The sequence below is a fragment of the Meles meles genome, chromosome 17 (genome assembly GCF_922984935.1).
Source record: "Meles meles chromosome 17, mMelMel3.1 paternal haplotype, whole genome shotgun sequence".
Lineage (NCBI taxonomy): Eukaryota > Metazoa > Chordata > Mammalia > Carnivora > Mustelidae > Meles > Meles meles.
The window spans coordinates 34078474-34100757 of NC_060082.1; the positions used below are offsets into that span (position 1 = coordinate 34078474).

Genomic DNA, 22284 nt, shown 5'->3' on the forward strand with positions numbered 1-22284 from the left:
CTTAGGGCTTTAGATTAAATGTGGACTGCATTGAATCAGAAAAAACTTAAGCCCAAGTATGATTATTTAGGAATGTAACATTTATATGGCTAACAAAGGATAAGTATAAAGTCCCATAACAATTTCCCCACCATTGGGAATAGCCCCACAATCACTTCAAAGGAATATAGGTCACAATTTTCTGGCATTTGATTCTTGCTGTTTTGATTTCTAGGTCTTTCTGCAGGTTCAATACTTCTTGTATTCTTGATTGGTGTCACCTTATGCACAATATTAAAACACAGAGAACGGTAAGTTCAATGCATGCTTGACCAAAGGACACAAATGGTTTGGTTTCTTGCCTGAAACTAAACTCAGAAGTACAAGTCATATGACATGAACATTATAGAGTGGAGTAAGAAATCTTGTGCCATATAGAAAGAAGCCCTCTCTGTGAGAACTTTAAAAATATCAAGCACTTATTTTATTTGAATCATGTTTATTCAGATGACATATATTTTTAAAATCTAGAAAATGGAAAATTTAAAAATCCCAGTGGTAACAACTGCAAGTATTTTGGCATATTCTCATTTGATCTTAAATATTCTTTATCTTTTTCTCTTTTTGACTGCAATTTTGAAATGACAGTCCCCTGCTTTAATTTTTTTAAATTTGGTTTCTGTCTCTTGTATCTTTATATTATGTTTTCTTTTTAGTTACGTAATAGTATATTGTTCTATGTATTTCTGTATCATGAAAATTATAGGTTGCTTCCACATTTATTTTGATAATAAAGATACAAGAAACACCTTTGAATAAACTTTTTTCTGCAGACATTTCTACATACATTTCTAGAATTACTAAGGGTAAGAGTATGAACATTTAAGATGCCTAATCAATATTGCCAAATGACTTTCTAAAAAGTTTGTACTAATTTGACCATATGTCAAATAATGAATATATTTTGACATGTTGTGTTTCTGGACTTCTTTTCCTGCTGTATTGATTTGTCCTTTCATCACAAATTACTTTGTGTTTAATTAATATAGCTTTCTACAGTCGTAATATATAGTAGGTCAAGAATTCCTTTGCTATAATTGTTTAGGATTTTCCTTTCTATTCTCTTCTTTTTGTTCTAACCAGGTGATTTTTAAATCATTTGGCATTTCCAAAAAACATGTGTTGTGATTGCATTTAAGTCTGTAGATTAGTGTGTGAGAAACTGACATCTTTTCTGTAATGTGTTCCATTCAGAAACATCTGAGGCTTTTCTATTTCTTGAAATAATCTTTTCTCTCACTTGGTTGTTATTTTCGTGACTATGCTTTCTATGCTTTGTTATATTGTGTTTTATTATGCAGAAATAAGATAGATATTTCTATTTTTAACATTGATTTTTAAAATTATTTATTTGACACACACACATACACAGAGAGAGAGAGAGAGCACAAGCAGGGGGAGGGGCAGAGGAAGAGGGAGACGCAGGCTCCTCACTGAGCAGGGACCCTGACATGGGGCTCAATCCTAGGACCTCGGGATCATGACCCAAGTCAAAGGCAGACGCTTAATGACTGAGCCACCCAGGTGCCCCAAACATTAATTTTTTAAACATTTTAATCTACAAAGTAATATTGCCATAGTAGGTCATGTGGTATTTGGTGGGTACACAAAGCAAGTGCTCAAGTAATGGGGAATTTTGATCAGAAAAAAAAAATTCTATAGTGAAGGAAATGTGTCAAGCAAGCTTCAAGATATTGTGGACAAGGAGAAAAAGGTATTCCAAGTGGAAGGAACAGTTTTAGTGAAGACCCAAATGTTTGTCTTTCCATCAGGTATTATAGGAACTCTGTAAGCAATTTGATGTAACTGTGTGTGATGGTGACTGAAGGAGAGGGTGGTATAGATTTGGGTGTAGGGATGGCATAAAAGACCCTTCCAACCCATAAATCCTGTGACCAACTCATGTCACCCCAAACATGTCACCCATAAATGCCAGCAAAATTACTTTAACATGCCAAGTCACCTGGCTTGTGTCATCACAAGCACATTGTTCTCGGTTGTAAAACACCTGGTGTAGACATTAGACAGGAAGGGGTTACATTGAAACTAGGTAATGATGGCACCTGTGAACTTGAGGAGTTTGTTCTAGCCTGCCAGACCTGGGCACCTCAATTCACAGGGGCCATCACAGTTACATCAGATTGCTTATGTAGTTCTTATAATACAATGGTCTTAGAAGGGTCTACACTTGTGATATACTTTAGACTGTAGTGTTGACAAAAAGATGTACCATATAACCCTCGTTTTGTGAAAGACTTCAGGAAAAAGGGTGTTTCATGAGCAAATAAGATTGAGAAGTACTACATGCAGTATTTTTTCTCATGAAGATTCACAGTGACCAAGAGTGTATTTAAAGTCCTACAATAAAGAAAGCTGTTTGGTTTTATTTTTAAACCAGAGTTCCCCAAGCTAATTGGACCACAGAACTCTTTTCCTCCTGTAATGCATTCACATCCCATGGAACTAATGTTTCATTTAACAGTCACTGGGGAATCTAGAAAGATGGGCAGGGGCTAGATCATCAAAAACCTTGTATGCCATGACAAGGAGTTGGTGTTTGTCCTGTAGGATCTTAAGCAAAGTAATAATATGTCTAGATAGGCATTTTCAACAGGAGGGGCAAGACTGCGATTTCAACAAAGCAGCAGTGATGGGGATCAAGAGGTATCCTCCCTGTTAAGAAGAGTGCAGTGATTTGTGTGGAGTGGAGCCAGTGATATACCAAAAAGAGGAGAGGGACAGTTTTGTAGAGAAAGATGAGTTCAGTTATGCCCTCTTACTTTGGGGCACCCACGATGTAGGACTCAAGAGGGAGGCCTGGGCTCAGGTAGGCAATATTTAACTCACATCTGAAGCCTTGGACCAAGAAAAACAAAAAAGGTAAAAATAGGGATGAGAACAGGTCTCAGAAGGACAGTAATGCTTAAAAGGGAGGAGAGGGAAGAAATAGTCAGAAGTAGGAGGAGAATTAGGAAGGAGGATTTTTATAGAATTCAAGGAAGAAGAGGGTCTTAAGAAAAAAGAGTTGCCATTTACATAGGTTTCCTCACAGGAAGTCAGAAGATAATTTTAGCTAAGTTACTAAAATTTTAAATAAATAGAAAATGCAGTCTCTATCTCTTTCCTTTATGCGACTAAGTTTGTTATCAAAGGCTTACACATGTAGGAAAACTGGCAAACTTTAGGAATGCCTATGAGCTCAAATAATTTGATGTTCCTGGCAGATTATTAAGTTTACAAATATGATTATATCAATTGCCTCCATTGATACAAACTAAACATGTCTGTTAAGGTGCATTCCTAAGCTTTACTTACTCATTTTATTTCCAGTTTGTAACTGACTTCAATTTGTTTTCTGATAGTTGATTTAGATACTTGAGCTGCCTTAAATACTCTCTATAAATGAGATGAGAGTCTCTGAGAAATTTGTTGAAGTAACAAGATATGTTTAAAAGCCACCCAAACATTTGGGAGACACCACTCTTAACGTACACCGCTTATAACCTACTTATAAGCTGACCTCTTAAATATATATGAGCAACATAATCTAAGTACCCTTAGCAGACATCTTTCTTCTTCAGTAATTTTGTAATACCTTATTTCAGAGTTCTACATGATAGTGTAATCGCATTTTATTTTCTCTTGCTCATTTTGGCTAAGTGGTTTTAGGAGCACAGTAAAGCATGTGGGTTTTCAAGGAGTAAAAGTAAAATTGTCCTCTTAAAAATTATTTCAAGCTTTTAGTGCTATCAGTCTATGTAAGGATTCTGAATTTAACATCAAATATAAAAACGTCCCTTTAAACCAGATTGGAAGACTATGTCCCCCAAAAGGTAAGTTTGTAGTCATATCCTAAAATAAAAGCTTCTTTTTGATTTATTTTTCAAGCTGAGGCTCATGGTTCTAAGTCCCTAAAGGTCTTGGATCTGAGGTAAAGCTACCTAGTATCAGCTCCTGACTTGGACACTTGGCATCCTAGTAAATTATTTTTATGGGCCTTTCCAAATAATAGGGGTTATAGTAATTATCTTATATGATACTTAAGATAACAAAATGAATCATTCATGAGAAATATTTAGTTACCATGTGATAGGAATTATGGAAAACAAACAACTGTGACCTATTTGTAGTGATCATGGCCAATGAGTAAAGAGTTTACTTTTTTCCTTTTTCCATCTAGCAATTATTATACAAATCAAATCCCTAAAGAAGGAGATCTTCATTTAGAAACACGGGAAGTATATTCTATTGATCCATACAACCCAGCAAGCTAATCAGAAGACAAACTGGTATCTAATGAAATTGAAGTATTTTTATTCATTTTTATGTCAAAATGTCTTCAATTTATATTTATTAATTTTCATAGTGCTAAATATGTATGGTTCTGTTCCATACATCTTTAGTAATCATGCACAGAGATTAACTTATCTACTTCATATTGCCAATTAATGTCCCTGTTTTTTAATTCATTCATCCATTCAACAAATACTAAATACATGTCATAATAATTAAGAATAAAATTTAAAAGATGATACATGTTTTGAAGAGAAATAAAGGAGGAGAAGGAGCTAGAGAAGTTGGAAGAAAAGCCCTCACTAAGAAAATGGCATTTGAGCAAAGACCAGGATGAAGGAAGGAGTTAGTCTTACTGGTAGTGGAAGAACATTCCAGAAAGAAAGAACAACAGGTACAGAGACCATAAGGTGGTGTGTGCCTGGTGTGTTGGAGGCACAGCAAGGAGACCAGTATGGCCTAGTATGGACTGACCATGGGAGAGAGGGGCAGGGATAAAGGCAGAGAGGTAAAGGGAGGACGAGGAGAGCAAGGTTCATCATATAGAGTATGATAGGTCATTATAATGATCTTGGTGTGTATTCTGAGATGGAAACCAAAGGAGGGCTTTAGGCAGAGAGGAGAATGATCACCTTAACTGCTGTGTGAAGAACTGAGTGTAGGAAACCAAAAGCCAATGAAGGGAGCCAATGAAGACTTGATCACAATAATCTAGGAAGAAGTTGTGAGTAGCCACAAGTAAGCTTATGAGAAGAGGTCAGCTTCTGCATGTATCTTTAAGATAGTGACAGGAGGTTTTGTTGACAGTCATAAGGCAGGAAGCAGTGATGATGGCAGGTTTTTTTTGGTCTGCTGACCGGAAGGATGGAATCATGATTAATTATGATGACTGACAATGTGAAAAGGCAAGATTAGAGAGAAAAAACCAGAAGTTTCACTTTGTAGATGTTATAAATGAGATAACTAATAGCTATCCAAGGAGAAGTATCAAGAAGGCAGCTGGGTGTACAAGTCTATTTCAGAGAATAGGTGTTAGGACATAGATATGGGCCTTGTCAGCATATGGATGCATGTAATAATGAGATCAAATAAGATGAACAAGGGGATGAGAAGGGCTAGGGAAAAGGTTCATGTGCCAGGTCTTGGGTCCTTCCACATCAGAAGACATGGAGTATGAGAAGGAATCAACCAAGGGGTGAAGAAGCAGCATCTGATATAGGGGAAGCACCCAAAAGCATGGTGTGGTAGACATCATGTGAAGGATGACGTTTAAGGAGGTGGGAGTGATCAACTCTGTAAAATGCTGCTGATGGACCAAGAGCAGTAGTGAATACTGACCACTATGTTTAGCAGCTCAGGATTTGTTGGTGAACTTCACAAGAATGATTCTGGTGAAGGGTAAGGAGGCAAACTCCTGATTGAAGTCAGCTTAAGAGAGAATGAAAGGAGATAAATTGGAGATCTCAAATACAGACTCCTCTTTCAAGGAGGTTTTCTACAAAGAGGCATGGAAAAGGGAACAGATGGCAAGACTAACAAGTAAGGTCAAAAGAACTATCCATTAAAAATAGAGAATCAGCAGTCAGGCCGCCATTTCCATACACTGATGAGAATGATCTACTAGGAAGTGAGGAATGATGACAGGAAGGAAAAGGAAGAATTGCTGGAGCAACATCTGGGTAAGCAAGAAGAGAGGGGATCAAATGCTCCAGCTGGGGGGCAGAGCTTAGATCATAGTGTGGCCTTCCTAACAGGAGAGAAGGTAGAAGATGCGGGCATAGACAAAGGCAGGGGGGAGCTGTGATGGCAAATGCATGTGAGGAAGGTTCTCTTCCGACAACTCTGTTTTCTCAGTGGCTAGAAAGCAAAACAGTCACATGAAAGGAAGATTGGGAAAGGAGAGGGTAGGGATTTAAGGAGAAAGGAGAGGGCACTAAAGAGGTTGAAGACTGAATGATGAGGAGTATAGAAAACATGACTGGCAACATGTAGGGTCCCCTGACGTCCCCATGAGGAGTGGGGGGTGAGCATTTGGAGGTCTGCCATCCCCAGGCATTGTGCTGAGCCTCCCCCCTGCCTTGCATCCTCCCTCATTACTGCAGTGAAAGGTATTAGCCCAAGGTGAGCATATAACATCCAAGATGAGAAAACCAAAGCTAACCTATTGGCCACAGTCTCAGAATCAGTAATAGGCAAAGGTTTGAATTCAAGCTCAAATCTGTCTTCAAACTGCTTTCTCTTACATAGTCTATAAAGTATAAAGATACTATCTCTGTCCTCCTGGAACATATTTTAGTACAGAAAAAAAAAAAGACACTATATGTCATAGTGTAAGAATAATTGCCACAAACAAGATACAGAAAAACTGCTGTGGTTGCTGAGGAAGAAAAGATCGCCTGGTGCTGGGGAGTTAGAGAAAAACAAAAGGACAGGGGAGACCAGGCCAGAGTGATGTCTAAACCCAAACCACGGGGGCATCCAAAATAATGCTAGTACTTAAATATTTGTTGAATGAATGCATGAGTAAGAATGAAACTCTTGCTTTGATTTCTCCCTCATTGATTATTCTTTGTATTTGTCAATATAAACTTTATTATTTGCTTCAGATCATGTCATCTGAAGAAAGGGGCCTCTTAAAAAAAAAATCTTCTAAGAGGCTCAATGCTCTATTGGTTATGGCACTTAGAGTTGGTACATAGAGAAGGTGAACGCTGTCATTATTTAAACTTTGAGTTATACCCCTGCCCTTTGTGCTGCCTCCTGAACAGAAACTCTCTATTTCAGTGTGCCTTCTTGTTTGGAACATTGGTTGGGAAGAAACCATTTTCATCTCAGCAAGTCTAGGCGTATGGCCTCAGCATCAGTGAAATGACTTCATAAGCTATTAATTTCCCATATGCAGTTATTCTCAAGCAGAATGAAGAAAGTTCACTTGATAGTAAAGATGGGAGCCTGGTTTCACCGCCACATGCTCTTCAAGGACTTTCTGAAACCTCACCCACAATATGCCTGACATCAGGCTATAGCTATAAACCCGTAACTCCAAAAGTAACACCATTTTAAGGAAGGCGCTAGAAAGAGCTGTCCTCCTATTGCCACTCTTCTTACACAATCAGTATACTTACTGTTATCACACACTTCTGGTTGTAGTGTGGTTTTAATTATTTAAGCCTAGTAGAGAATATTTCTTGTTATGAAATACTTTCATTGAGAAGTCTAATTTTATTTTAATCGTAGCATCTTGCTCTCATATGGTTGAATATTTCTTTCATTTCCACTTGGTTTGATGGTTTTTTCCCCCCACAATATATACTTTGCCTTTTCCCTAATCAGTAATTACAATTTGCACAATTTTTTTTCCATTATGAGAGTCAAGTTTTAATTGTACAGTTTTGGTGTACAAATTTAGGCTTTGGAGTTTTTTTTGGCAGTTCTAACAGGGGTTTGGTTCCTTTAAAAATGTGTATAGCAGTGACTCAAATAAATTTTATCTTTTAACAAAAACACTTGCCTTATGTGATTTTTTTTCTCCTACAGTGAATGAATTCTTAGGGTTTTTACTTTTATGTTTTTATTTCAATTCCATTTAGTGAGGGGTTTTAGAGTTCCTCATTTAACATTTATGCATTCTGGATCTCACCACTTCATTGTTTTAGCCAGTAATCAACCCACAAACTCAGTTCCCTCATCATCAAGTTTTTCTTTTCTATCTGTCCACCCAACACCTTTCCCCAGCCCTTCCCCACCACTGTCAAAATCCGAATGCCAATTTTCCTTGGTCTACCATTTATGCTATTGAGAAAATAAAATCTTGCTCACTGGCTACCACAAATTTCTCTCACCATCTTCTCCTAGACTATTCTGTTTGGCATCTTTGAGTTTTTTAAATATGTGCAGAACATAAAATTTACCATCTTAACCATTTTTTAAGTGTGCAGTTCAGAAGTGTTCGGTATATTCACATTGTTGTCAACAGATTTCCAGAACTTTTTCATCTTACAAAGTTGAAATGCTATATCCAGTAAACACTAACTCTACATTCCCCACTCCCTCCAGCCCTCAACCAGCAGCCACCATTCTACTTCCTGTCTCTATGAACTTGACGACTTTAAATAGCTTGTATATGTGGAATCATACAGTGTCCTTCTGTGACTGGTTTATACCACTTAGCATAATGTCCTCAAGGTTTCTCCATGCTGAAGCCTGTGGAAGAATTTTTTTTCCAGGATGGATAATACCCCACTGCATGTATAGACCACATTTAGTTCACTCCCCTATCAATGGACATGTGGGCTGTTTGCACTTTCCGGCTCTTGTGCATAATGCTGCTATGAAGAGTGTTGTGCAAAAGCTCTTCATGACATTGCTTTCAAGCCTTTTGGATACATACCCAGAATTGGGATGCTGTTCAGTATCTTTTATTCATTCATAATCAGTACTGTTTTCATTCCTCTAAATTAATCTGTTTGTTCACCTCAAGCCATATACTCCATCTTACCTTCATCTCCATTCTCCTTCCTTCTCTTAGCAGATGGTGAAAACATCATCGGGTAACTTAACTCAACCTCCACTCTCTCCCCCACTGTCACTCACCCAAATACCCATCTCCAGCCTGTATAATTTTCTTAACTTCTGTGAGTCTAGGGACTGGGACAGGGGTAAGAGCAGAGAAGGTTGTTGTGAAGTGGGAACTAGACCCTCAAGGAATGAGGGGAGAAAGCAAATGTCGGGATATCAGTGCAAAAAGTGATAATGAGTGTATGTCCTGACAGGATGTGATGTGAGCCTGGAGAGTTGGATCTTCTATTCCCTTTTGCTCAGCCTACTAGGCTCTGGCATCTCCTTCCATTGCTCTGTGGAGACTAATTTAAAAGGGTGGTTTCAAGCTGTGATCACCAAGACAGCGTGGTACTAGCATAAAAACAGACACATAGACCAGTGGAACAGAGTAGAGAGCCCAGATATGGACCCTCAACTCTATGGTCAAATAATCTTTGACAAAACAGGAAAAAATATACCGTGGAAAAAAGACAGTCTCTTCAATAAATGGTGCTGGGAAAACTGGACAGCGATATGTAGAAGAATGAAATTCGACCATTCTCTTACACCGTACACAAAGATAAACTCAAAATGGATAAAAGACCTCAATGTGAGACAGGAATCCATCAGAATTCCAGAGGAGAACATAGGCAGTAACCTCTTCAATATCAGCCACAGCAACTTCTTTCAAGATATGTCTCCAAAGGCAAAGGAAACAAAAGCGAAAATGAACTTTTGGGACTTCATCAAGATCAAAAGCTTCTGCACAGCAAAGGAAACAGTCAACAAAACAAAAAGGCAACCCACGGAATGGGAGAAGATATTTGCAAATGACAGTACAGACAAAAGGTTGATATCCAGGATCTATAAAGAACTCCTCAAACTCAACACACACAAAACAGATAATCATATCAAAAAATGGGCAGAAGATATGAACAGACACTTCTCCAATGAAGACATACAAATGGCTATCAGACACATGAAAAAATGTTCATCATCACTAACCATCAGGGAGATTCAAATTAAAACCACATTGAGATATCACCTTATACCAGTTAGAATGGCCAAAATTAGCAAGACAGGAAACAACGTGTGTTGGAGAGGATGTGGAGAAAGGGGAACCCTCTTACACTGTTGGTGGGAATGCAAGTTGGTGCAGCCACTTTGGAGAACAGTGTGGAGATTCCTCAAGAAATTAAAAATAGAGCTTCCCTATGACCCTGCAATTGCACTGCTGGGTATTTAACCCAAAGATACAGATGTAGTGAAAAGAAGAGCCATCTGTACCCCAATGTTTATAGCAGCAATGGCCACGGTCGCCAAACTGTGGAAAGAACCAAGATGCCCTTCAACGGACGAATGGATAAGGAAGATGTGGTCCATATACACTATGGAGTATTATGCCTCCATCAGAAAGGATGAATACCCAACTTTTGTAGCAACATGGACGGGACTGGAAGAGATTATGCTGAGCGAAATAAGTCAAGCAGAGAGAGTCAAGTATCATATGGTTTCACTTATTTGTGGAGCATAACAAAGAACATGGGGGACATGGGGAGATGGAGAGGAGATGGGAGTTGAGGGAAATCGGAAAGGGAGATGAACTATGAGAGACTATGGACTCTGAAAAACAACCTGAGGGTTTTGAAGGGGCGGGGGGTGGGAGGTTGGGAAACCAGGTGGTGGGTAATAGGGAGGCCATGTATTGCATGGACCTCTGGGTGTGGTGCAAAAACAATGAATACTGTTATGCTGAAAAAAAAAAAGGTGGTATCAGATTCTTGGTATTGGATAAATTAAAGAGGAGATGTGACAAAGATCAAAATAAATATTTCTTGCAATAGAGTGTTGAGAGAGAGCCTCATGGAAACTGCTGGAAAATGAGAAACATACCTGGCTTTTAGGGCATTCCCCTTATTCAGCTGGTGAGGATAGGAGCTAAGACTTGAGTACAAGGGGTAAATGAAGTAAAACCATATTCTAGAATGTGTGAGCTGGGGCTATTCACACTCAGTGGTGTACATTTGCTGGGCTGTGTGTATGGGGGTCTCCATTAGGGAAGCTGCACTGAGAAGAGGGAGAGTAGTTCTCTACTTTGAGCATCTTTTCCCCACCATGAATCATAGCTATGCACAGAAGGAAAAAGGGCTAACATGTTTACCAAAATATCTGCTATTATACCTTCCCACTCCTTCCCTTCCTCCACTCTCTACAGCACGTGACACTTGCAATTACTCCACTCTCCACACAACTCATTCCAACTCTTAACTTTACTTTACAAACAACTGACTCTTGTTTTATCTAACTTTTAAATCTGGGGTCCTTCTCTTAGAGGCTGCAGACCGCCAAAGGTTCATGGCTAGAACTAAACTTCAGTATAACCCGTTTCCTTTGTAATCCTAGGTACTCTATTTTACACATTGAAAAATTAATTCTGAGAAGGGGTCCATAGGCTTGACCAAAGAAGCAGAGGGGTCCACCATACACAAAAATATTAAAAACCATGAACCACATCCAAATGCTTCTGTCCTGATCTTCCAATCATTTATTCTACATGTTCTCACTTAATAGTATCATCAGTTCCTGAGATTTTGACTCTCTTCCACCCATTTCCAAAGGGCCCATTTTTTGGCTTTTCTGGAAATCCAGTTTCGTAATCCACAAGCTATATTCCCAATCTTTTCCTAGAATGTTCCTATGCCTCCCTAGCTCCCACTAAAACTCCATCTATCTCAAGCCCAAGTCTTTCTCAGTTAAAAAAGAAAAAAAGAAAAGAAAAAAGGAGCCCTTGACACTCTCCCTTGGACACTTCTCTTTCATATGTTTCCTATTGTAGCAAGTTACCTTGTAGCCAAAAATGACGCAGATTTATTCTTCTTATTCTTCTTCTTATTAGTATTATGTTCAGTTAGCCCTTCAACAGATGAATGGATAAAGAAGATGTGGTATATTTACACAATGGAATATTATTCAGATTTATTCTTTTACAAGCCTGGAGGTCACAAGTCCAAAATGAATCTTACAGGGCTAAAACAGGTATTGGCAGGTCTGGTTCATTCTGAAAGCTCCAGGGGAGAATTTGTCCCTTGCATCTTCTAGCTTGTAGAGGTGGATATCGTTCCTTGGCTCATGGCAGCCAGTCCCCAATCTCTCCTTCAGTTATGACCTTCTCCTGCCCTGATCTAGTGCCTCCTCCATAAGGCCCCCTGTGATTACACTGCCTACCAGGATAACCCAGGATCATCTCCCATCTCAAAATCCTAGGGGCACCTGGGTGGCTCAGTGGGTTAAAGCCTCTGCCTTCGCTCAGGTCATGATCCCAGAGTCCTGGGATTAAGCCCCACATGGGGCTCTCTGCTCAGCAGGGAGCCTGCTTCCTCCTCTCTCTCTGCCTGCTTCTCTGCCTACCTGTGATCTCTGTAAAATAAATAAATAAAATCTTAAAAAAAAATCCTAATTCAATCACAACTGCAAAGCCCCTCTTGCCACCGAAGATGATGTAGTCACTGGGCTGGGAATTAGGATCTGGACGTGTTCCGGAGCCATTCAGCCTACCACACACCTTCATTTCTCTGGTCTTTGAATGCTTAACCCCCTGCTCCAAATTTGTCCACCACATTTTATATCAATAAATCTCACCATTATTCATTTTGAATGCTGAGGCTCACTGCTGCTTCCTTTCTTTTCCTCACCACTCACTTTAAGAAAGGGAGTAACCAAAATTCAATGTATGAATAAGTTTTGTGGATTCTGTCTCTGATGTCTTAATTGTCCACTTAATGGTCAAGGCCACGGTCATATCTCACCTGGATGATGGCAAAACCTCCTTGCTGGTCAGCCCCATTCCCTGTGGCCTTATTCCAATCCAGTCTTTCCGCAGTATAGACAACTGTATGTTAAAAATGCAAATCTGATTAAGTCACTGTTTAAAAATTGTTTTTCAATGGCTTGGTTATCTCAATTCAACATAAAGGATTGGTTCTTCATATTTCCCGTACACTGCACATACTTGTCCAAAACTGTGGCTTTAACCCAGAGAGCAGGCATTTCGTTCGCTGACCTACCCACGCGGATTCTTGCAAAGGGGAAAAGCCACGCAGGGGCGTGTGAAAGCCGAGCTGGGAGAATCCACCGCCTTTAGCCGGAACCACCCATCCTCGGCGCGGACTGCATCAAGGAGCTGAAGCATCGCCAAGTTTTGCTCCTGTAGATGCGTCCCTAAGGTGGTCGGTGAGAGCCAGATTCGCTGGAAACAATGCAAATTAGGAGTAAACAAGACCTCGCCCACTAAAGGGAAGCTGCGGTCGAATGCTTCCGTCCCGGCCTCCCCGCGGCGCTCCCTAGACTCTGGGAGCAGAGTGCGTTGTCTCTTACCTCTTCGCCTCGCTCCCTGCGCTTGCCTTCGAGGTCGCACCTACTTACTCGAGGTGCCTGCGGAGGATGGCAGCGTCTTCTCGGAGCAGCCTGCAGCCTCTCGGGCCGCCGGGATCCCCTCTCTCCGGCTTGCGGGGAACCCTCCTGGCGGTTCTGGTGCTGCTCACGCTGCCGGACGCCTGGGGTGAGACGCGGGGCTGGGCTTTCGGGTCCCCAGGGCGGTGCGCAAAGGCGGGTGGGCTCTGGGGTCCCCGTTTGTGCCGGGACCCTGGTGGCCTCCGGGTGAGCGTGGAGTTGCCTCCTTCGGGGGGCGCTGGTGTGGTGCCAGCCGCGAGCGCGCAGGTGCTGGGCAGGTGCCGCCGGGAATTGCCTGCTTTTGTGTGTTAACGAAGCCCCGCGGGATCTCAGCGAAAGAAAGGGTGGTGGGAAATGCGACCCACCTGGGTTCTAATTTTAGCAAGATGTTCAGTGTGCGGAAAGTTACTACACCTGTCCAAATGGATTTCCTGTTCTGTGCGGTGGCAAACACTGATTTCTACCTCGTGGTGGGGTTACTTGAATGTACTTGAATGGCATAAAGCGTGTCGGGGTCTAGCACAGAGCCTGCCACTTATTCATGTTCTATCCCCCAGCCGTTACTTCTGCCCTTCGTTCACCAGGGTGTTTGGACAAGCAGTCCTGGGGGTGCAATTCTCACCTCACACCGCCTACATCAGACTGCACTCACCCGTCCGCGCCCCCAACCCAGCACAGACGCTAACCGAGAGCCTTGGTTTGCACAAATCCCACGGCCACACTTGGGGTTAGAAGGGCAAGGGAAGCTCCAGGGCCCTCGCTGTCACAAGCTGCAGCCAGAAGGGAAATGTGAGATGTTTACACAGTGTGGCATTTTAGTCATGCGGTTAGTACAAAATAAAACCTGTTACAACTATTTGGAAAGTTTGTGGACGCATCTTCCCTTCCTTCCTTCCCTTTAAATAGGTAAGCACCTTCATTTAGACTTCTCTTATTTTTGGCCTTCTGAGAAGTCTTCTTAGTTTGCTCGGCGCCCTGGCAACATCTTCGTTGAAATGAGAGTCTTAATCGCTTTTGTCCGGCCTCTTCTTGGCGACTGATTTTGTTCTCCACTGTCTCTAGACATTACACATTCATTACTGATTGTGCCTTCTCTTCTCAGAGAGGAAGGAACAAGGAAAAACCAAGTTTCCACAAAAGCTGTTATTAGGGACGCCTGGGTGGCTCAGTCCGTTAAGCCTCTGCCCTTGGCTCAGGTCATGATTTCAACATCAAACTCCTTGCTTAGCAGGGAGCCTGCTTCTCCCTCTTCCTGCCACTCCCCCTGCTTGCTCAGTCTCTCTCTCTCTCTCTCTTCCTCTCTCTGACAAGTAAATAAGTAAAAAAAATTTTTTTAAGCTGTTATTGGGGTGTTACTGTTATTAAAGGTGTTATTGGGGTGCCTCGGTGGCTCAGTCAGTTAAGCGGCTGCCTTCGACTTGCCTTCGGCTCAGGTCCTGATCCCAGGGTCCTGGGATGGAGCCCTGCTCAGCAGAGAGCCTGCTTCTCCCTCTGCCTGCTGCTCTGCCTGCTCATGCTCTCCCTCCGTCTCTCTGTCAAGTGAATAGATGGAATGATCTTTAAAAAAGAGTTATTAGGGGCGCCTGGGTGGCTCAGTGGATTAAGCCGCTGCCTTCAGCTCAGGTCATGATCTCAGGGTCCTGAGATCGAGCCCCACGTCGGGCTCTCTGCTCCACAGGGAGCCTGCTTCCTCCTCTCTCTCTGCCTGCCTCTCTGCCTACTTGTGATCTCTCTCTGTCAAATAAATAAAATCTTTAAAAAAAAGAGTTATTAATATTTTATTTCCTTAGACATCGTAAAGCAACCTGTCAAGTGAAGAAACGTGATTATTTTCAGAAGAGAGGCATGCCAAGTAAATTAAGCAATCTGTTGTCAATGCTTAGAAATGTTTGTGGACCTTTTGAGTATCTGGTTCTCTTTGTACTGGAATGTTAATTGCAAAATATATACAAATATATATTTACTAAGGTTATCATAATAACTTCAAAATGTGAAACAGCTAAACTATCTGGTTATTTACTTGCTAAAGGAATGTAAGCACAGAAAGTGCTGACAAAATGCTGATCAAAGCACTTTGGACGTGATGAGAGAGCTGTGTCTTCAAGGTGCACGCATATGAAGTTGGGTGGTAGGGTTTTGTGAAATCTCCTTAATTGGGAGGCCAAGGTTCTGGTTTTTTTTTTTTTCAGCCTCTGCTACTGAGTAGCTATGAGCCTGGGGTCAGCAAGTCAATAAGTTCCCTGAGCTTCAGTGTCCGTGTATATAAAATGGACATAATTCACATCTGGCAATCTGAGAGAATTACTGTAAAAAGCAAATGAGGTAGTGTATGTGACAGTGTTACGAAACCTGAAAATCCCCAGGCAGATATATGAAGCCATGAGTAGGAGCGTCCCTCAAGAGAGTCTAACCGCCACCACATGTCTGTAAAGGGAGACATCTCAGCTTCAGTGATCAGAGAAGGCTGAGTGGGAAGGAGCATGGATTTAGCAACCGTACCGAAAGTGACTTACTCCTTACTCCTTACTTACTCCTCAATTCTGGATTGAATCCAGAATTGATCGCGCAGGCTGATTCACAGGGGTAGTTATTTTACATACAGATTGGCCTATTGAGCCTACTAGGACGGTGTCGACTATAGGGCAGCTTCTGGCGCCCTCTTCTGGTCCTTGGGTGAAATGCGGCTCTGTTGCCCCGCTGTATAAAGATGGCTGGGTAGAAGGGAGGGAAGGCCAGTCGCTTTCTGTGATTTGCCACCTTTTGGGTTCAGATATACTCAGATGAGCAGATTTATGGTTTATATTACCTCATTTTATCTAATATAAATTTTATGATTGGACAAGTAACTTCAAAGTTTTTCTGCATAGAAGCAGAATGAAGAGAATTCTAGTAAGGCCAGCTTGAGCAAACAAGACAACAGCATAGCTGACAACACCTTCCACACATACGTACCAGACAGCCCCACACACGGGCGCACGCACCTCCAGGCTCTCTGTCAGAGACGCGAAGAGGAAGAAACATTGTCAGTCTGATCACAAGTGACCAAAAGTTGACAAAAACAAAAACTTCAGAAAGTAGCAAGGCTGGTTGAAATGATAGCTTTACATCCACTTGTTGTAAACAGAGAAACTCATTGTGACTATTATGTCCTTGTAGATGTTGATTAATGATTATGTTAAATCATCATGATTAGCAAAGCACTTAAAATGTTTATTTCATCTGTATCATATTTTTAAATTTCTATTTATATGTAATATAAATTACATGGTTATAAATAAAAACTAGTATAGATATTTAAATATATTTAATATTTTACTATACATAATATATTACCTGTAATATAAAATAGTTATATTTCTGTTATATAACAGTTTATATGTGTATATTATACAATATTTATTTAGAGGACATTATATTATAATTTGTTATATAATTAACATATAATTGCATTATATATCATACATAATAGCTTCATTAAGCTATATGATATGAATATAATTTATAGTATTAATTGGCATAGTTTATGTGGTTTATAATTTATAATATACATTAATCTGTAAAATATATAATATGTATTGTAATATAATAAATTAATGTTGTATATAACATACCAAGTTATATATTAGAATCATACTATTACATATTAAATTAGATTATGTAATATACCAAATACAGAATATACTAATATTATGAATGTATAAATATTTTAAAACATCAAACATAAATATATAAATTTTTAAAATTATGTTCAGTTAGCCACTGTACAGTACATAATTAGTTTTTGATGTAGTGTTCAATCACTTATTAGTTAAGTATAACACCCAGTGCTGATCACAACACGTGCCCTCCTCTATACCAATCACCCTGTAACCCGCTCCCCCCACCCTCCTTCTTTGAAACCCTCAGATTGTTTCCCCAGGGTCCTTGTCTCTCATGGTTCAACTCTCTCTCTCTGATTCTCCCACTTTGGATTTCTCTCCCTTTTTTTATGGTCCTCCATGCTATTGCTTATGTTCCACATATGACTGAAATCATATGATAATTATCTTTCTCAGTTTGACTTACTTCGCTTAACATAATCCCCTCCAGTTCTATCCATGTCAGTGCAAATGGTGCATATTCATCATTTCTAATGGCTGAATAATATTCCATTGTATATATGGACCACATCTTCTTTATCCATTCATCTGTTGAAGGGCATCTCAGCTCCTTCCACAGTTTGGCTATTGTGGACATTGCTGCTATGAACACTGGGGTGCATGTGGCCCTTCTTTTCACTACATCTGTATCTTTGGTGTATATACCTAGTAGTGCAATTGCTACATCGTAGGGTAGCTCTATTCTTAACACCTTGAGGAACTTTCCATGCTGTTTTCCAGAGAGGCTGTACCAGCTAGCATTCCCACCAACAGTGTAGGAGGGTTCCCCTTTCTCCACAACTTCAACATGTGTTGTTTCTTGCCTTGTCAATTTTGGCCATTCTAACTGGTGTCAGGTGGTATCTCAGTGTGGTTTTGGTTTGAATTTCCCTGATGGCTAGTGATGTTGAACATTTCTTCATGTGTCTGTTAGCCATTTGTATGTCTTCTTTGGAGAAATGTCTGTTCATGTCTTCTGCCCATTTTTTGACTGGGTTATTAATTTTTTGAGTGTTGAGTTTGTAATGTTCTTTATAGATCTTGGGTATCAGCCCCTTATCTGTAATGTTATTTTCAAACATCTTCCATTCTGTGGGCTGCCTCTTAGTTTTGTTGACTGTTTCCTTTGCTGTGCAGAAGCTTTTGATCTTGATGAAGTCCCAAAAGTTCATTTTTGCTTTTGTTTATATGCCTTTAGAGATGTGTCTTGAAAGAGGTTGTTGTGGCCGATATCGAAGAGGTTACTGCCCATGTTCTCCTCTAGGATTTTGATGGACTCCTGCCTCACCTTGAGAGCTTTCATCCATTTTGAATTTTCCTATGTATGGTGTAAGGGAATGGTCCATTTTCATTCTTCTATTTATAGCTGTCCAATTTTCCCAGCACCACTTACTGAAGATACTGTCATTTTTCCATTAAAGATTTTTTCTTGATTTGTCAAAGATTAGTTGATGATAGAAGTGAGGGTCCATTTTTGGAGTCTCTATTCTGTTCCATTGGTCTATGTGTCTGTTTCTGTGCCAATACATGTTGTCTTGGTGATCACAGCTTTGTAATAAAGCTTGAAATCAGGCAACATGAGACCCCCAGCTTTGTTTTTCTTTTTCATCATTCACTTGGTGATTCAGGTCTTTTCCTGTTCCATAAAAATTTTAGGATTTTTTTGTTCCAGCTTTTTGAAAAATGTCAATAGTATTTTAATAGGAATGGCATTGGAAGTGTAAATTACTCTTGGCAGGATAGACATTTTAACAATGTTTATTCTTCCAATCCATGATCATGGAATGTTTCTCCATCTTTTTGTGTCTTCCTCGATTTCTTTCATAAGTGTCCTATAGTTCCTAGAGTATAGATCCTTTGCCTCTTTTGTTAGGTTTATTCCTAGGTATCTTATTATATATTAAATTAGATTATATAATATACCAAATGTAATATATAGTATTATAATAATATCAATATATAAAGATTTTGACATTAAAAATATAAAATTTTTGGAAGTGCATGCTCTTCTTTTTCTTTAACTGATAGAAGTGTTTAAATAAAACACTTGCAGATCTTTTCATAAAACAGTAGAATATGCAGAATGGAGAGGAGAGTGTAGTCCAGGTTGACAGTTTATGTTTGAACAAGAACATGGAAGTAATAAGTAGATTGTGCTTCTAGCACAGAGAATAAGTCCATCTGCCTTGAATGAAAGTTTGAATCAGGAGTATTTCCAAGTGGACTCTGACACCCAAGGCAAAAGCCACAATGAGATGACAATTTACACCCACTAAAAAAGCTAAAATGTTAAAAAATGACCATAGCAAGTATTGGTAATAAGGTGAAGTACTGGAATCACTACTCCTTGGTAAAATGATACAACCACTTTGGAAAGCATTTGGGAAGTTTCTTAAAAAGCGAAACTCAAATGTGTCTCAAGAGAAATGAAAGCAACTGACCACACAGAGACTTGGGCGGAATTTTCATAGTGGCTTTATTTGTACTAGCCAATAACTAGAAATAATCTAAATGGCACTCAAGAGCCAAACAGGCAAATCAAATTAAGGTATATTGGTACAACTGATTATCACCCAGCAAAAAAAAAAAAAAAAAAAAAAAAAGAAATACTTTTATATATGCAAAGACCTGGATGAATCTCAAAAAAAATCATTCTGGGGGCACCTGGGTGGCTCAGTGGGTTAAGCCGCTGCCCTTGGCCCAGGTCATGATCTCAGGGTCCTGGGATCGAGCCCCACATCGGGCTCTCTGCTCAGCGGTGAGCCTGTTTCCCTCTCTCTCTCTCTGCCTGCCTCTCTGTCTACTTGTGATCTCTCTTTCTGGCAAATTAAAAAAAAAAAAATTTAAAAAAAAAATCATTCTGTGTAAAAGCTAGACCAACAAAACGGGGAGGGGGGAGTACAAACCAAGTGAGTTGGTTTATATGAAATTCTAGAAGATCAAATCAATCTGTAGTAAGAAGAAGCAGGCCAGAGATTGCCTAGAGAAGGAGGTACAGAGACAGATGGATTATAAAGCAAAATGAGAAAACTGTTGGAGTGATGGAAATGTTTGTTATCCTGATTGTGGTAATGGTTTCATGGTGCACACAAGTGTCAATTTCATCACATTATATACTTTAAATATTATTCAACTATTGTATTTAATATATCCTAAAGCTAGGAAGAGTTTTTTTTTTTCCATTTTATTTATTTTTTCAGCGTAACAGTATTCATTGTTTTTGCACAACACCCAGTGCTCCATGCAAAACGTGCCCTCCCTATTACCCACCACCTGTTCCCCCAACCTTCCACCCCTGACCCTTCAAAACCCTCAGGTTGTTTTTCAGAGTCCATAGTCTCTTATGGTTCACCTCCCCTTCCAAATTTTTTTTTTTAATAAACATATAATGTATTTTTATCCCCAGGGGTACAGGTCTGTGAATCGCCAGGTTTACACACTTCACAGCACTCACGATAGCACATACCCTCCCCAATGTCCATAGCCCCATCCCCCTCTCCCAATCCCACCTCCCCCCAGCAACCCCCAGTTTGTTTTGTGAGATTAAGAGTCATTTATGGTTTGTCTTCCTCCCAATCCCATCTTGTTTCATTTATTCTTCTCCTATCCCCCTAACCCCCCATGTTGCTTCTCCATGTCCTCATATCAGGGAGATCATATGATAGTTGTCTTTCTCCGATTGACTTATTTCACTAAGCAGGATACGCTCTAGTTCCATCCACGCCGTCACAAATGGCAAGATTTCATTTCTTTTGATGGCTGCATAGTATTCCATTGTGTATATATACCACATCTTCTTTATCCATTCATCTGTTGATGGACATCTAGTTTCTTTCCATAGTTTGGCTATTGTAGACATTGCTGCTATAAACATTCGGGTACACGTGTCCCTTCGGATCACTATGTTTGTATCTTTAGAGTAAATACCCAGTAGTGCAATTGCTGGGTCATACGGTAGTTCTATTTTCAACATTTTGAGGAACCTCCATGCTGTTTTCCAGAGTGGTTGCACCAGCTTGCATTCCCACCAACAGTCTAGGAGGGGTCCCCTTTCTCCACATCCTCGCCAGCATCTGTCATTTCCTGACTTGTTAATTTTAGCCATTCTGACTGGTGTAAGGTGATATCTCATTGTGGTTTTGATTTGTATTTCCCTGATGCCGAGTGATGTGGAGCACTTTTTCATGTGTCTGTTGGCCATCTGGATGTCTTCTTTGCAGAAATGTCTGTTCATGTCCTCTGCCCATTTCTTGATTGGATTATTTGTTCTTTGGGTGTTGAGTTTGCTGAGTTCCTTATAGATTTTGGATACTAGCCCTTTATCTGATATGTCGTTTGCAAATATCTTCTCCCATTCTGTCAGTTGTCCTTTGGTTTTGTTAACTGTTTCCTTTGCTGTGCAAAAGCTTTTGATCTTGATGAAATCCCAATAGTTCATTTTTGCCCTTGCTTCCCTTGCCTTTGCCGTTGTTCCTAGGAAGATGTTGCTACGGCTGAGGTCGAAGAGGTTGCTGCCTGCATTCTCCTCAAGGATTTGGATGGATTCCTTTCTCACATTGAGGTCCTTCATCCATTTGGAGTCTATTTTCATGTGTGGTGTAAGGAAGTGGTCCAATTTCATTTTTCTGCATGTGGCTGTCCAATTTTCCCAGCACCATTTATTGAAGAGGCTGTCTTTTTTCCATTGGACATTCTTTCCTGCTTTGTCGAAGATTAGTTGACCATAGAGTTGAGGGTCGATTTCTGGGCTCTCTATTCTGTTCCACTGATCTATGTGTCTGTTTTTGTGCCAGTACCATGCTGTCTTGATGATGACAGCTTTGTAATAGAGTTTGAAGTCCGGAATTGTGATGCCACCAACTTTGGCTTTCTTTTTCAATATTCCTTTGGCTATTCGAGGTCTTTTCTGGTTCCATATAAATTTTAGGATTATTTGTTCCATTTCTTTGAAAAAAATGGATGGTATTTTGATAGGGATTGCATTAAACGTGTAGATTGCTTTAGGTAGCATGGACATTTTCACAATATTTATTCTTCCAATCCAGGAGCATGGAACATTTTTCCATTTCTTTGTGTCTTCCTCAATTTCTTTCATGAGTACTTTATAATTTTCTGTGTATAGATTCTTAGCCTCTTTGGTTAGGTTTATTCCCAGGTATCTTATAGTTTTGGGTACAGTTGTAAATGGGATTTACTCCTTAATTTCTCTTTCTTCAGTCTTGTTGTTGGTGTACAGAAATGCAACTGATTTCTGTGCATTGATTTTATATCCTGACACTTTACTGAATTCCTGTACAAGTTCTAGCAGTTTTGGAGTGGAGTCTTT

The 22284-nt window shown here is 40.0% G+C and overlaps 1 protein-coding gene across 1 annotated transcript in view; it reads left to right on the forward strand.

The window, feature by feature from the left end:
• The window catches only part of CR1 (complement C3b/C4b receptor 1 (Knops blood group)), a 188008-nt gene that overhangs the window by 26479 nt on the left and 139245 nt on the right, over positions 1-22284 (forward strand). The window contains 1 exon segment of the mRNA XM_045983377.1: positions 21124-21144. Within this exon segment, the coding sequence (XP_045839333.1) occupies positions 21124-21144 (21 nt within the window).